The sequence below is a fragment of the Vipera berus genome (assembly GCF_964194415.1).
Source record: "Vipera berus genome assembly, chromosome: 1".
NCBI lineage: Eukaryota > Metazoa > Chordata > Lepidosauria > Squamata > Viperidae > Vipera > Vipera berus.
The window spans coordinates 62,469,793-62,487,320 of record NC_138202.1 but is presented as its reverse complement, the minus strand read 5'-3'; the positions used below and the strand labels follow the sequence as shown (position 1 = coordinate 62,487,320).

General features: G+C 42.1%; 1 protein-coding gene across 1 annotated transcript in view; it reads left to right on the top strand.

The window, feature by feature from the left end:
• Positions 1–17,528, top strand: part of DPH6 (diphthamine biosynthesis 6) — a 224,355-nt gene that overhangs the window by 88,564 nt on the left and 118,263 nt on the right. Inside the window, exons 11-12 of the mRNA XM_081313794.1 lie at positions 9,113–9,242; positions 14,962–15,136. Coding sequence (XP_081169920.1) covers positions 9,113–9,242; positions 14,962–15,136 — 305 coding nt within the window. The remainder of the gene's footprint in view (positions 1–9,112; positions 9,243–14,961; positions 15,137–17,528) is intronic.

Here is a 17,528-nt window from a genome sequence, read left to right as displayed (position 1 = left end):
CGCAATGTGCCGTCCGTTGCTTCTCCGGGCCGGCCGTAGCGTCGACTTGGCATCTCCGGGCCGCTCCCGGGCCGTTTGCGGCCGTTTCTAACCAATGCCGACATCTCCTCTCTGCCTCAACCGTCTCGGACCACTCTTGGCGGCGGCGGCGTCTCTGAACGGTTTTATCAGAGGAGACGCCCACGGACCAGCTGGGCAGAGGAGACAGCGGCGGCGACAACAGTGACGATGTCTTCGGGCCGCTCTCGGGCCGTTTTCGGGGCGCTTTCAACGGCGGCGGCGGCGGCATGGCATCTCCAGGCAGCTCCCGGGCCGTTCGCGTCCGTTTACAACCGATACCGATGCCTTCTCGCTGCTCTGAGCCTCCTTGGACCACTCTTGCCGGCGTCGGCCTCTCTGAGCTGCTTTTACCGGAGGAGACGCCCGCGGATCAGCTGGGCAGAGGAGACGGCAGTGGCGGCTACGGTGGCGATATACTCGAGCCGCTTTCGGGCCGCTTTCGGCGGCATCGGTGATGGCGTCTCGGGCCTTGCTTGGCCCGCTTTGGTGATCAGCGATGCCGTTTCCCGACTCCTCATCCCCGGTTGGAAGACCTGGGACTCCCGTACCTCTGGGAGGCCGCGCTCTGGACGGTCCCCATTCAGTAGGGGCCTATGGAGTTGCGGCCGGGAACGACGCCTAGAATATCAGTGCGGTGAGGGAACTGTGGGGGCAACTGGACCGCCGAATCCAATACCAGATGAGAACTCACCACCTTGCGACTTCTGCCTGCATATAAACCTTCTTGCCTGCCCTTTTTCCCCATAGGACCAGATGGGCCTGGGTGCAAGCCACGGTGGCAGAGTGGCTTGATCTTACACCTGCAGCCCCATAGAGGTGGGAGCTCTATGGGGTATGCTCCACCCAGAGTGCATTTTCTGGACTATCCCCGGGAACAGAGTCACAACCCATCGTGAGAGGATGGGGAGTGGCCTGCTTCTGGGGTGCACCCGGCTAAGTGGCAGTGAGGCCGGGTGATGGCCCAGATACTCACCTACCCTCTGTCTCGACCCTCCTACTGAACCACCATCTATGGGACTGCCTTCCCTGGATCCTCCTTGACTTTATGCACCTGCGCTACTCCAGCACGGACCTGTTCGCCCTCAGGGGTGCCCCCCTCTCCTGGGTGCGACCCGCCTTCTCTACCACCTCCAATCTCGATGAAGAGCCCGACTATTGGGACCCTGAGAGATGGCCGGGCAGGGTCAGGGGCCTCCAGCATAAATCCAACAAGAGGCCCCTGGTTAACTTTTTAATAAAAAATTTTATGGGGTTAGGGAGGGGGGTAGGAGTGGGCTGTGGTTGTTTGGTGAAGGGGGGCCATCCAACAACCGTTGCTCAGGCCAGGCCTAGGATCGATCGCGAAGGGGAGGAGCGGGGTTCGGTCACCACCGAGGCTCGGAAGCAAGCCGTAGGACTACCAATTCCCAGGACGTTGGGGAACGGCAGAAGGTGTGCGAACAGAGGGCCGTATCGACACCGGGAGGGTCATCTCCGCTATCTACAAGCGGTGAGACGCTCCGACCCTCTGTCTCTTCCCGGAGGACCCGGGAGCGAGGATGTGCAGCCTCCTGAGCTCCAACTGGTCTACCTGAATGCCAGGTCCGTTGCTAATAAGGCTCCCCTTGTTCGAGATCTAGTTGAGGGTGAGCACGCGGACCTGGCTTGCATCACGGAGACTTGGTTGGGCCCAGAAGGCGGTATTCCTTTGGTTGACCTTTGCCCACCAGGTTTCCGGGTGCTACACCAGCCCCGGCCTCATGGTAGGGGCGGAGGAGTGGCGGTAATTATTAGGGAGACCCTAAGTCCGCGGGAGACCACCGTTCCTCAGATAGTCGGGTGTGAGTCTCTCTTTTTGAGATATGGTCCTGGAGCGCAGTTGGGCCTGCTGCTGATGTACCTTTCTCCTAGTCACGCAGCGGCAGCCCTGCCTAAGCTGCTCGATGTCCTCTCGGGGTTGGTGATTGAATTCCCCAAACTTATAGTTCTGGGTGATTTCAATCTACCATCCCTAGGAGGATCATCTGAGCTAGCTCGGGAGTTCATGGCTTCCATGACGGCCATGGACCTGATGCAAATAATTCTTGGACCGACTCATGAGGGAGGCCACACCCTTGACTTGGTTTTCTTATCTGGACGGTGGCTTGATGATCTTGGTGGGGGCTCTCCAACCGTTATGCCCCTGTCATGGACCGATCATCACCTCCTGCAGCTGGAACTCCGCTTTGCCACCCCCCGCCGTGGGTGTACGGAGCCAACCAGATGGTACCGCCCCAGGCGCTTAATGGACCCTGACAGGTTCCAGGCAGCGCTTGGGTCCCCACCTGCACCCCCTGCTCACAACTCGGCGGATGCCTTAGTGGAAGCCTGGGAAAGGGCAGCCACTGAGGCACTTGACCGAGTTGTGCCCTTGCGGCCCTTGACCCGGCGCAGATCCCAGCGAGCCCTATGGTTCTCTGCGGAGCTCCGGGAGATGAAGCGTCGGAGACGGGGCCTAGAGAGCCGTTGGGGGTCCAGTCAATCCGAATCCGACCGGTTGCGACTAAGAACCCATATTAGGTCTTATCTCGCAGCAATTAGAGCGGTGAGAGCCAATTACTTCTCCGCCCTCATCGCGTCCGCAGATAATCGCCCGGCTGCCCTGTTTAGAGTGACCCGCTCCCTTCTCAATCAGGAGGTGAGGGAGGAGCCCTTACAGGGTCGAGCTGAGGAATTTGGTCAATATCTGTTGGATAAAATCGCTCAGATTCGAACCGGCCTGGACTCCAACTGGGCAGAGTCTGACGAACAGGACACGGGCGGTCTTGTCGACGTCACCTGGGAAGAGTTTGATCCTGTGACTCCGAAGGAAGTGGACAGGATTATGAGGAGGTTGAGCTCCACCACTTGCTTATTGGACCCATGCCCTTCCTGGCTGGTTTATGCAGCTCGGGAGGGGACACGAGGCTGGTTCCAAGCGGTCATATCTGCTTCTTTGAGTGAGGGTAACTTCCCCGCCGCCTTGAAGGAGGCGGTGGTGAGACCTCTCCTCAAGAAGCCCACCTTGGACCCAGCTACATTAAATAACTTTCGTCCGGTCTCCAACCTTCGCTTTCTTGCAAAGGTTGTTGAGAGTGTGGTGGTGCATCAGCTCCCTCTGGTCCTGGATGAAACGGATTATCTAGACCCGTGCCAATCGGGTTTCAGGCCCGGCTACAGCACGGAGACGGCATTGGTCGCTCTGGTGAATGATCTCTGGAGGGCCCGGGACAGGGGATATTCCTCTGTCCTAGTCTTATTAGACCTCTCAGCGGCTTTCGATACCATCGACCATGGTATCCTGCTGCGGCGCCTCAGGGGACTAGGAGTGGGAGGCACAGTTCTTCGGTGGTTCTCCTATCTCCTGGGACGCTCGCAGTCGGTGTTGGCAGGGGGACAAAGGTCGACCCCAAGGTCTCTTGTTTGTGGAGTTCCTCAGGGGTCGGTCCTCTCGCCCCTCCTGTTCAACATCTACATGAAACCGCTGGGTGAGATCATTCGTGGTTTTGGAGTGGGTTACCATCAGTATGCTGATGACACCCAGCTTTTGATCTCAACCCCAAACCACATCAGTGATGCCCTCGACGTGATGTCCCGTTGCCTGGAAGCGGTCTGGGAATGGATGGGGAGGAACAGGCTTCAACTCAACCCGGACAAGACTGAATGGCTGTACATACCGGCATGCCAGGATATTCAGAATATTCCATCCCTTAATATTGGTGGTGAATTACTACCCCCCGTAGATAGGGCTCGCAACCTGGGTGTCCTCCTAGATTCACAGCTCTCCTTAGAAGATCACATAGGAGCTGTGACTAGGGGGGCTTTCACTCAGGTTCGCCTGGTGCGCCAACTACGACCCTATCTGGACCTGGATGCCTTGCGTACAGTCACCCATGCACTTGTGACCTCTCGTCTTGACTACTGCAACGCTCTTTACATGGGGCTGCCCTTGAGAACCACTCGGAAGCTTCAACTCGTACAGAGTGCAGCTGCACGAACACTTTTGGGGGCTTCCCGATACTCCCATATTACACCTCTCCTCCGTGAGCTGCACTGGCTTCCAGTTGCCTTCCGAGTGAAATTCAAGGTGCTAGTGATGACATACAAAGCCCTACATGGCATGGGTCCGGATTACCTACGGGAACACCTACTGCCAGCATCAACACCCCTCCGTCCTGTGCGCTCCCACAGAGAGGGCCTCCTCAGGGTGCCACCGGTCAGAGAATGACGGCTGGTGGCCCCCAGGGGGAGAGCATTCTCGGTGGGTGCGCCAACCCTTTGGAACTGCTTGCCAGCCGAAATCCGGATGGCCCCCGACCTTTGCACCTTCCAGCGTGACTTTAAAACCTATCTATTCCAGCAAGCCGGCCTGGCCTGATAGATTTGGGGTTCTATTTGTTTTATTATTGCTTTATTGTATACTTACTTTGCTCTGTACACCGCCCTGAGTCCTCCGGGAGAAGGGCGGTATATAAAACAAACAAATAAATAAATAAATAAATAAATAGTAGGAAAGAATTTTTTGCCAGAAAAAGTCATTCAAATTCACTCACAATTGGTTGCTGTCTTGTTGCAGATCCGGGGGGGGGGGGGAAATGCCTGGGGAGGAATTTGCCCAATTATATGGGAACAGTTTGAACCTTTTGGGCCTAAGGAAATGGACTGGGCCTGGGTGGTGTTGTTTGAGTGGATTCTGACAGTAGTGAAGTCTTTGAGTTAGGGGATTGTTCCTTTATGTTTTAAGGAGGCCTTGGAGCATCTCCTCCTCAAGCCATCATGGACCACAGTATACTGGAAAATGTTTGTTCGGTATCTAACCTACCTTTTGGGGTGAAGGTGGTTGAAAAGTTGTTTGTGTGGCAGCTCTGGATGAAGTAGATTATATGTGTCCACTTTATGGAACATCCTCCCAACTCATGAAGTGAGACTGGTTCCATCCCTGCCTGTTGATTTTCTAGAACAGGTATGTCAAACTGCCAGCCCTTGGGCTGGATGTGTCACGCAGAAACTGTACCCACCCCATTGCCGGCAATGAGGAAAAAGTCCCAATACGCCGCACGACGTCACATGATGTCGAGAGTTTGACATGCCTGTTCTAGAAAGACTCCAGAAGACTGATGAGATATTGAGGTGGCTCCATTGTTAATGAGATGATGTTAATGTTAATATAATAGTAATAATAATGTTTTATATATTGTTTTCCACTCTTGTACATCTCCAAGAGTCACTTGTATGTGAGATGGGAGGCCATGTACATTTGACAAATAAATAAGAATAGGTGACTTTCATTTTGAATGTTAAGTGCCATTAAGTGCTAAGACCAGCTGATAGAGATTATTAGATTGTCCATCATAGGGTTATTGCTTGGAAGATTACAAGAATTGCTACATTTGGTCACAGAAATTTGCAGTCTAAATCCATCCGTTTTTACCTTTGTGATTAGACTGGATTCCTTTTATGTTCTCCCTTGATCTGGTTATGCAAGGCAGCTGAGTTTGTTTTCATTCCTTTTTATCTTTTTTGTATGTGCATTCCCCATTGTGTCTGCTTTCTGTTAGCTAAACTGACTTTATCATAATTTTAAATTAAGTTCTTTAAAAAGCTGTTGCTGTGGTTGATTTTGGCATCTAGGATTAGATCAGTAGCTCTAAATCTCATTTATGTACTTAACGCAAGCAAAGAATTGATGTCTTGGGAATTGTGGTTGCTGGATTTCTTACTATCAAAACCCTTACAAGATATTGAGATATAAAACAAAATGCTTCTATTTTCTTCTGAATCCCTCCATATTTTTGCACTTTTAAATAAATAAATATTTATACAGGCATCTTTTTCATTCATAAAAATGGAAATTGTTCTCAGCGGCTACACAATGGGCAGGCTAGTATTCTTGTTTTGATGTATTGGCTCATAAAATCTTAACATTTGGCTTCTGCATCTGAGTTCCTGACTGAATACAGAATGATAAGGAAGCATGAACAATTTTGCAAGGTAAAAAGGCAGCAGATTTCCTAAAGGGCCCTTAAGCTAGTTCCTAACAGCCTAGATATCAGCACAGGGGTTGTAATCAGGCTTGTAGCTAAAGGAGCAATGTTATGCATAAATCTTTTGGGCATAATATGTAAATTGAAAGACTGGAGCTCTAAAACACTTACTTGATTTTTGTAATATTTTCATGACCCTAGCCAGTCGAAATAATATACATCATTGCCTGATTTTTTTTTAATTAGAATTAAACCAAAATAGTAGTTGTATCTGGCTGGAGGCTAAGAATCCTGGTGGCTTTAGCAGATGATTTACATCTAAACTATTCTTTTCCATTTCTGGTGCACTGATACATTTTGATCCAGGGAATACCTGCATTTCCTGTGTATATTTATTTTGCCTTCTCAAAAAGAGATGAGTTATGGTGCTAAACAATCTAAAAGTATTACCCCAGGTTTCTTTGCCAAACTTAGTTGAGACTTTTCAGGTATGTGTTAAAACCTTTCCTTACAAAAGTCAGATTGTCTGACTACCTGTTTTATTACATACAGTGGCATAAGAATGGAGGTAACAAAAACCTTATAGCAAGATTAATTGTTTTAAGGGCCTAAAATGGAAATTAGTTATGAACTGCAAGACATACATTGTAGTTCTGACTTTTTACATTAAGACTACAAGATTTAGTTTGTAACTTGTTCCTTGCTGGGCTGCCCCTCTACTTTTTAAACCAGATTTATTCATAAAGTTCTTCCAACATTCAAAAAAGTAATCCATCATGTAGGCAGATGCAAGCAATTTTCTCTCCAATTCTGTCATGAGCCAGGTGAAATAGTCATATTTTCTGGGCAGTCTTTATGATGAACATATGGCTCTTGAATATTCAAGTTCCTGACTGAGAAATAATAGACCTCAATCCTTTATTAATCTTTAAAGACATGCCTTCGAATTGAAGAGCTTTCAGTCTGATGGAAATCTACATTAAAAGGAGGAGACTGGTTTCTGTTACTTCTGTCCTTTCAGAAGTTCCCACAAAACCTGCCACATTTTGTGGAGGATACTTCAGTCTTCTGGAAACGGTTTTAGAAAGGTTGATGTTGAAAGAGTAGTCAATGGAAGAATATAGGAGTACTTCCTTCATGAGTGACAGGAAGAAATACTTCCTTCATGAGTGATGGAATCTCATCCAACACATTATTATTCTAGCCACATCCCCAGATTTTTGTGGGAAGTTTAATTTAAAAGGTAATTGTTCAAAGATAATTGTTGAATAATTTTTAAATAAATAAATCTTAGCAAAATATTTCACCAGATACAAAGCTTTAAGCAGGAGAGAAAGAAATGTCGCCATATGGCAAAATGTGTCCCTCGTTGACCTTCAGTCACAAGTAATTTTAAGTTATATAAAGGACTATATGGTTTCATGCCTTCCCCCTACATTTGACTCATTATAGTTTGCCTATCGGAAGAACAGCTCTGTAGAAGATGCACTTTCCTGTGTGCTTCATCTTAGCTTGGCACACATGTGAATGTTGTTTGTTGACTTTAGTTCAATGTTCAACACAACCATTCCTCAGCATCTGGTGAACAAACTGGGGCTATTAGGTTTTGATACTCCTTTATGTAATTGGATACTTGATTTCCTTATTGATAGGGCCCAGGTTGTGCAAGTTGGAAAGAAAGTTTCCAACTCCAGCTGCTTAAGTACGGTTTCCCCACAGGGCTGTGTCCTGAGTCTGCTACTGTTCACCTTGATGACATACGACTGCTATGCCAAATCTGCCAATATCATCCTTCATATTGTGAAGTATGCAGACAACATGGCAGTGGTGGGTCTTATCTGGAATGACAATGAAGATGCTTTTAGGGAAGAAGAGAAGGCTCTGGTGGAATGGTGCAATAAAAGTAACCTGGTTTTAAATGTTGATAAAACAAAGGAGATCATTGTAGATTTTAGAAAGAGCTGGCACAGTCATATTCCACTCAGTAACAAGGATGCAGCTGTAGAGATGGTCAACAGTATTAAGTATCTGGGGCTGCAGATAACTAACAATCTGAATTGGTCTCTCCACACATCATCCTTAGTGAAGCGTGCAAACAAACGTCTGCATTTCCTGCGTCAGATGAGGAGAGCACATCTTTCTTCTTCTGTCCTGGCCACTTTTTACAGAGGCACAATTGAGAGCATTTTAACAAACTGTATCATTGTCTGGTTTGGTGGCAGCAGTGCCTGAGATAGAAAGTCCATGCAGAGAGTAGTAAGGACAGCCGAGAAGATCATGGGAAGCTTGCTTCCCATTATTCAGGATGCTGCTTATAAGTGCTATGTGCTTAGAGCTCAAAGTATTGTTAGAGATCCCATACACCCACTTTACGGTCTGTTACCATCCACCTGGTAAATTCGCAAGATTCATTTTTCTCACCAGACTGTGTTGTTTATCTGTGTCATATAATATATGTGGGTATATGCATAATTCTATATGTATGCATGCATGTATTTATTTATTTTTGTATATTTTTGTCATATTTATATAGTGTATATGGGAAGTGGCGACCCTGAGATCTATATGCAATGAAATTTCATTTTAATGTATGCCGATTAATGTACATTCAAAGTGACAATAAAGTTATTATTCTATTCCATTCTATTCTGTTCTGTTCCATATATATAATGATGCAAAATCAAATATTAAAATTATGTGATAATTTGATGATTTCCTCGTAAATGCTTAGTAGATTGTATATTTCGTGAGGAAGTAGATTTGATTAAGACTATAATAGCTTCATCTGCTTTGAGGTAGCTTCACTGGAATTTAACAGGTCTTCATTTTTACTAGTTTACTGTACAAGATCAAACAAAATCAAGTTGGTTTAGGAAGTAAACTCAACGTATCTGCCCATATGCTATATAAGAAATTGTACTTATCAGAATAGTTTCTATTTGTCTAAGTTCTTCAGCTTCAGTTATGCTTTGGTTCAAGGGGAGTTCTTTGATATATATTTTTCTTGGTATCCTTTAGTACAAATCAAATATTTCCTGTCTGTAACAGATGCATTATTTTTCCACATGCAGCTCATATGAATTTAAAAGGATTGGCATTGACAGATATTATTTTGGTCCATCTGTATGTGAAGAGTATGGCCGATTTTGCTGTGATAAATTCAGTCTATATGACAGCATTTGATTTGTGTCCTCCAGCGAGGTAGGTTCATACTACTGCTGTCTTATATTTATGGTACACTGGAATATACTTCATTGCTACTAATGCTTTATTTATGATTTTTCTTCAGACTTAGTTTCCCTGTGTTTAGATTGGGCTTCCTTTCACCTCTTTGTATGTCTCTCTTCTAAGGCATGATCTTTTATTCTTTATTGTAGCAGATGCATGAGGAGTGCATGTGAATCTCTGATTTTTTTAAAAAAACCACTTTTTTATACTGAACCTATTTTGTATTCTGTTATCCTAGATTCATCATATGTCTTTTAACGCAGTACCTTGCTTCATAATTAGTCCATGCTCTTCAACGTTGAAATGTTCCCCAAACCTACTTTGTTGTTGTTGTTGTTAGCTGCGAAGTCGTGTCCGACCCATCGCGACCCTATGGACAACATTCCTCCAGGCCTTCCTGTCCTCTACCATCTTCTGGAGTCCATTTAAGCTCATGCCTACTGCTTCAGTGACTCCATCCATCCACCTCATTCTCTGTCGTCCCCTTCTTCTATTGCCCTCGATCTTTCCCAGCATTAGGCTCTTCTCCAGTGAGTCCTTCCTTCTCATTAGGTGGCCAAAGTATTTGAGTTTTAGCTTCAGCATCTGGCCTTCTAAAGAGCAGTCAGGATTGATCTCCTCTAGGACTGACCGGTTTGATCGCCTTGCAGTCCAAGGGACTCGCAGGAGTCTTCTCCAGCACCATAGTTCAAAGGCCTCAATTCTTTGGCGCTCAGCCTTTCTTATGGTCCAACTTTCACTGCCATACATTGCAACTGGGAAGACCATAGCCTTGACTAGACGCACTTTTGTTGACAGGGTGATGTCTCTGCTTTTTAGTGTGCTGTCTAGATTTGCCATGGCTTTCCTCCCCAGGAGCAAGCGTCTTTTAATTTCTTGGCTACAGTCCCCATCTGCGGTGATCTTGGAGCCCAGGAAAATAAAATCTGTCACTACTTCCATTTCTTCCCCATCTATTTGCCAGGAATTGAGAGGGCCAGATGCCATGATCTTGGTTTTCAACCCAAGTTTTGCACTCTCCTTCTTCACCCGCAACAAGAGGCTCTTTAGTTCTTCTTCACTTTCTGCCATTAGAGTGGTATCATCTGCGTATCTTAGGTTGTTGATATTTCTTCCGGCAATCTTAATTCCAACTTTTGATTCATCTAGCCCTGCCTTTCTCATGATGTGCTCTGCATATAAGTTAAATAGGCAGGGCGACAGTATACAGCCTTGCCGGACTCCTTTCCCAATTTTGAACCAATCAGTGGTTCCGTGTCCAGTTCTCACTGTTGCTTCTTGACCCGCATATAGGTTTCTCAAGAGACAAATAAGATGGTCTGGTACTCCCATCTCTTTAAGAACTTGCCACAGTTTGTTATGGACAGTACCAAAAGGCAAAACCTACTTTATAGAAGTATAATTCTGAAATAATTATCAGTTAGTTAACTAACATGTGAGATCTAACAGTAACTTTTTCTAAAATTTTTGGGCAAAATGATCTATCATCTCCCTATGAATTGTAACAATAGTACTTAGACTTATATACTGCCCCGTAGTGTTTTATAGCAGTCTCTGGACGATTTACAATGTCAGCATATTGCCCCCAACAATCTGGGTCCTCATTTTATTGACCATGGAAGTAAGGAAGTCTGAGTCATCGTCAAGCTTTGTCAGGATCAAACTCCAGGCTGTGGGCAGAGTTAGCCTGCAATACTGTATTATTGTGCTCCTGCTTCTTTTCCATTCTAACTTGGCAAAAGTTCCATTTTGTCCCTTCTATAAGCAGGGTTAAGAGTAAAGCAGCTTAGAAGAGACTGACACGATAAAAATCAGGCACAGATTTTGCTAAATTAATAAAATAGGCATGTTCAATTACAGGAGAGAAGATAAGATGTGCAGATTGAAAATTAAGAGCAACGTAGAGAGCTAATACTGAATGAAAGATTATAGTTCTAAATAATGACATTATCACTGGGACAGCTAAGTTTGTGTGTAAATGAGAAGGGCCAACTTGGAAACCATATTGTTCTCTGCCAAGATTGCTATCTCCGAAAGCACTTGAACTGTGAGATGAGATGGCATATAAATTTAAATAAATAAATACTCTTCTTTGTGCCTGACTGATTTTGTTAAAATTGAAAGGTTTACTTTTTGAATTGACTATTCTTATAACCTGCCATTATCAGATAATTCCACTATAGTAGGGACATTTCATGAACAAACTGAACAAACTCATTCATGTGTATCCTTCTTGATCTTCAGTAAACAAACAAGGATGCTACAGAAATGTGTTCTCTTAAAGAAGGAATGAGAAGTGAGGTGCTTTCTTTTCAACATACAGTTTCTTTAATGTTATATCACTTTCTGTGAATAGGGAAAAAACTGAAAATGAAAAACATTGTATGAGAAAGGCTCTTCCCCTGCAATTTTTTATGCAGTGTTATTATGAGATAGCTTTTACAGACCTTTTACTTTTGCTGAACAGCAAGTACCCTGTACAGTGTTCTTTTAAAATTTATTGTTTCCTTTATGGAGTTATACCTCACAATTTTGTTGATGCAAATACACAAGTTAATTTTCAACTTTAAAAAAAAAGAATAGAAAACAAATTGAAAATAATGCCATTAATACAGCAACTGAATTAATTAAAATCACTACAATCGTATGGGTATATTCCTTAGCAGTTTTAACACAATACTTTTATTAGGCTAATTCTGGATTTACAAATTGGTGTTCCATCCTTGAAGATCCCAGAAGCTTTCATCAGGAAAGATGCTTAAAAATTAGGGTAAGGGGTGGGGTGGGGAAGAGGTCTTAGTATTTTAAGCTGTGTCTGTAGTAACTAACAATCTTAGGATGTGGGAGTAGTTTGTGGCCAGTATGAGCTGACTTTAACTTATATTTTTCATTCCTACCAAGATCTATAATTTAAATCCTAGCCTAATTTTTCCTCTCTACCTTTTCTTCTTTCTCTTAAAGCTCATAATTCAAATGTTGCACCCTATTTTATAGAGCTGAAAAATAGTGCTATCTCCTTATGAGTGTTTTTCCCCTCATAGCCAATATAGGTTTTATATGGTTTAAAAAATATTTTTAGGCATACTGTTCTACTGAACTTGAACTTTAACAGGGAATTCAGCACAGCAGTGTTCTTATTCCTCTTAATTTAAAACCGTCTTTAAATGTATTTCATTCCTGCTTTCTTAATAAGCATTTTAATATATAAAGCTAATGAAATAAGAACTGTACAATTAAAATATTTTTAATGCTACATAAAATCTTTTTTAAGACGAAATCTCTTTGGGATATTTTTTTTTTCCAGATGAGGGCTTTATTACTTATTCCATTTAGTAAGATATATTTCTCTTTACTTAGTAATAGCTTTTCTAGTAATTGGATCTTTGTGAAACTCATTGCATTGTAGATTTCACTGAGATAAATAACCAGTGTTTCTTACTAATACCGTGCCCCATAATTTACACAACATCTATGTGTTATCCTAATGTATAATTGACTGAGAAGAAGCCAGAAAAAAATATGAAAGTTTTACACCTCTATTTATAGAGCTTGAACCTATATATAACGTATACATTTTAGTATAACCTGCTAGACCTTGTACTGTGAAACAACAGTTGAGAAAAACTTTGTATGGATCCTCATTCTGGCCTTTCTAAAATACTACTACTACTAATAACAACAACAAAATAGTAGAGTTGGAAGGGATATCAGAGGTCTTGTAGTCCAACCCCCTGCTCAGGGAGGTTGAACTAGAAGATCCTATACCATTTCAGACAAATTGTTGTCCAGTCTCTTCTTAAAAACCTTCAGTGTTGGAGCACCCTCAAGTTCTGGAGGCAAGTGATTCTACGGATTAATTATTGTCACTGTCAGGAAATTTATCCTTAGTTCTAGGTTGCTTCTCTCCTTGATTAGATTCCATCCATTGCTTTTTGTCCAGCTTTCAGGTGCTTTGGAGAATAGGTTGACCCCCTCTTTTTTGCGGCAGCCCCTCAAATATTGGAACCCTGCTATCATGTCACCCCTAGCCCTTTTTTCATTGTTTTCTTCTTTTTCTGTTTCTCCTATATTATAAAGGGATACCTGCAGGACCGTCTGCTACTGGGGACGACTTCCCATCGCCCAGTGCGCTCACACAGAGAGGGCCTCCTCAGGGTGCCGTTGGCCAGACAATGTCGGCTGGCGACCCCCAGGGGGAGGGCCTTCTCTGTGGGAGCACCAGCCCTCTGGAATCAACTCCCCCTTGAGCTTTGGATGGCCCCGGACCTCCGGTCCTTTCGCCGCGACCTCAAAACTTTTCTCTTCCATCAGGCTGACCTGGATTGATGATGGGTTTTTAAATATGTTTTAATTTTTAACTGTAGTTAATTTATTTTGGGGCTGTTATTTAATTCGTTTTTTAATTTTTGTATTGTTGTTTTTTATTGTTGTAAGCCGCCCTGAGTCCTTTGGGAGATAGGGCGGCATATAAGTCCCAAAAATAAATAAAATAAAATAAAATTAAATAAATAAATAAAAAATAAATAAATAAATAAATAAATAAATAAATAAATAAATAAATAAATAAAGGAAATGAGGGGAAAACATTCAGTTGGTGGAGTTTATTTAGCAAGACCTTTTCTAGCTATGAAATAAAGACCTATAAAAAGCAGAGTACAATGAAAAGGATTCTGAAAATAATCATGGGAATCACTAAATTCACAATCAGTAAATAAGGTCCAGAATTACATGGACTAATATTCCTAATTGGCTATTTTATAGGCAGATTTTGCCAAATTCCATATTGTTTCGGTGGTTCCATGAAAAGCTGCTGTAGAGAATTAGAGGACTCTCAGGAATATCAGGGAAGGCTGGGGGCTGTAGTGGAAGAAGAAATTAGCAGATATTGTGATCCTCACTTGCCTCAACAAATGGAAGGAATAAATCTACATTTAATCTTTTTGTGAATTTTGCTGCACAAAAGTACTTGAGTGTGAAATGAAGTTAATGGTTGAATCAGTCAGGGTCAGGGTTGGGCAACATTTGATAACATCTTAGGCTACCATCCCTATCTGTGATCTGCAACTGTCTTCTAGCTCTGCTTCTTATTGTCCCTGCCTATTAATTTGTTTTCTCCTAAGTTATTAATAGTACCAAAAACAAAGCAAGGATACAAAGTTCTCCGTTTGCCTATTCCTTCTCTCTGACAATGGAGATTACTCTGAATAGAAACTGGGAAAGTAGCAAGGAACAAGTGACATTCTTGACTGGGATTTCAAGAATTTTTGCTCATTCTCATCGCCCATCTCTGTCCTGTTGGTATAAATCACAGGTCTGCAACCCGTGGCTCCGGAGCCACATGCGGCTCTTTCTCCCAGTCCTCTGCCATGTGCAGTCCAAAAAAAAAAGTGGGACTAAAAAAGTTCAACCAATCAATCCAAATATGCAGGGTAGGTGCATATCTTGCCTTGGCTCCACTCTTCAGTCAAACCCTGTTCTGTGCATGCATGCATGTACGCACATGCGCACACATTTTTTGCGGCTCCCAGTTTTTCCTTTTGTGAGGGAACCGGTTCCAAGTGGCTCTTTCACTGTTTCAGGTTGCTGACCCCTGGTATAAATCTTAGGAATATTAAGAGTACAGCAACCAGAACTCAGGGACAGTTTAATGTCATTCAAATGCTGCCAGTAATTTTTTTTGTTACTATTTCAGGGTTTGTGTTGAAGCTCCATTGAAGGAAGACCTGCTATTTCAGATGGACTGCCTTGCCCAAAAGGATGATAAGATGATCTCTGATGCACCTGGTCCCCAGAAGCAGGCAATGCATGTACAGAGTATTTCTCATTGGGCTCCTGCCAATATTGGTCCTTACAGTCAGTGCATACAGGTAAGTCATCTTCATCTGTGCCATATTTTCCCATTAAGGAAGTTCCTTGAATCTGCATATTGTAATATTAGGCCATCCGTTTTAAACATCAGTTAGTATTGTCTCTCTTGTGTTAATTTCCTTTGAAGACAACCTAAGGGCTTAAGGTAGAGCAAGATGGAAGGAGGAATTTGATAATGTAATATTCAACAAAGGAAACTACGTAAATGCTTAAGTTTATAAGGAAATTGGGAAAGCAAGAAAAAGATATAATGTGGAGTAGGTTATGAAATGTAATGCCTATTTTGTGCATGTAATAATCTCTGTGCAAAGAATTATTCTTTTTTTTAAAAAAATTGCATTCTTAGAAATTATTCCCAAAGTAGGGCTAAATTGGGATTCACATCAACTTAGGCTAAGCATAGAAAGGGTGTGTGTATGTGTATGTTTATGTATGTATATACTCTGAATCATTTGACTTGGGAGGAAATGGGAGAGGTCTTTGATTGGGCTAGTTTGCAACATTTGGAGCATCTAGCTAATGACTTTTTTTCATAGGGATGCATTTGGGATTGTTTTCCCAATTTTAAAATTTATAATTTTTATATGCTATTTTTACAACACTGAAGACTTTATGGCACTTCTGTATGGCACCTATAAAGTAAATAATGTATCTTAGGTTATATTCTGGTGTAAGGCATTAATAAAATAATTATTATCATTATCAGATATTCATTATATTAAGTGGGAACAGATAAGTAGTCAGAGAGAGAGAGAGAGAGATTGTTTGTGTGGAAGATGATATTATTTGTTAGCTATTGCCCCCCTCAAAGCTATTTGCTATACCAGAATAACTAATATGAATATTTGCCAGTTTAAGATTAAGCAGCCTGTCAGAAATACTGTGAACACTGTCAGTAAAGTTTCATGTATCTTGAACTCCCAGTAAATTTATTTCTAATTTTGCTATCTTGGGGTTTAGGTTTTTTTTCCCCATTTTCTTTTTTGGATATTGTCAAAAATGATTTTAAAAAAAGAGTACATGTTTTGGCTGGAGTATAATGAAGTTGACTTCAAATTGTATATGGAGCATGTACAGTTTTTAAAGGCAACCAAGCAGAAAATACCTTTCTTTAGCAGCATTGTACTTCAATATTATTCTTACATCAAAATTGAATTCTGACACTAAAATAGCAGAGAGAATTCATAAATGCTACAATTTAAAATGTACAAAATATTGCTTTCTGACTCACAAAGGAAACAGTATGTGAATTAATTCATATAGAATGAAAGTTGTTGTTTTTCAAACCACAGGCGCACTCATCCCAGAGTTTTATTGAATATCATACAACACATTGTGTAAGACAAGAGAAATTGGGATTTTTTTTAGAATGAATGTTCCATATATTTACTTGTTGAGACAATTTGCTTCCACATATCTTTCTATCCATGGACAATGTATATCTTCTTATAATAACTCCATATAACTCAAACATGTCTGTAATATATTGACAGTTTAAAATATAGCCAGAGTTATAATCGTAATCTAGATCAACATCTAAAAACTTTTGATATGAAGTTTAGGAAGAATATTTCTGAAAAAAAATATTATACGTTTAATAGAAATTTGTGTTCAATAAAATTTAGCCTCTCAGCAGAATATTAATGTCTGTTATTCCTCCTCTAGAGTTTGAGGCAGTGAAATTAACCTCTTTTCATCTGTAGTTTTTTCCCTGTAAATAATAAGTTGAAGTTATTTATTCAGAATAAAAATTTATCTTAAAAACTGGTCCTGGTTATGGTGAAAATCAAATTTGGTTTGGCATTTGTGCTTCTTTTTTATACAAATGTGCAGATAGGTGAGTGAATGCTAAACAGTTGCTAAAATTCTGTTACATAAAGATGAAAACTGGACACTAAATACATTTAGTACTTTGCTGGAATGAAACAAACAATTCCCACCAACAATTTGATTTGATACCACATTTCTGTCTCAGGTGCTAGAAATAGATTCTGTGGTTCAGGCTTCATAATTTGCCAGACCATAGCTGAACCTGAATGTGGCAAAGTGCTCTTTCAAATGTTGGCAATTGGGATGGGGTTTCAGGACATGGTGGTGGAATACAGCCTAATTATGGGATTTTCATTTAATTCCTCTGTACTGTTGGCCAGTGGGTCATTTAAGGGCCCATTCACATTAATTGGGAATTACTGCATACGCAAGCAGAACACGTAACTGCATTTTGCAAATTTTTACTACTTACATACCAGTATGAATGTATTTAAAATATAATTTGAATGAGATTTTTAGTTAACTCCATGCAGAATGCTTACCTCCAATACTATTTTATATACTTTTGCAATAATTCTGCCTAAGGTGCTGATGCCAAAAAACTAACAGGCCACAAGGCTT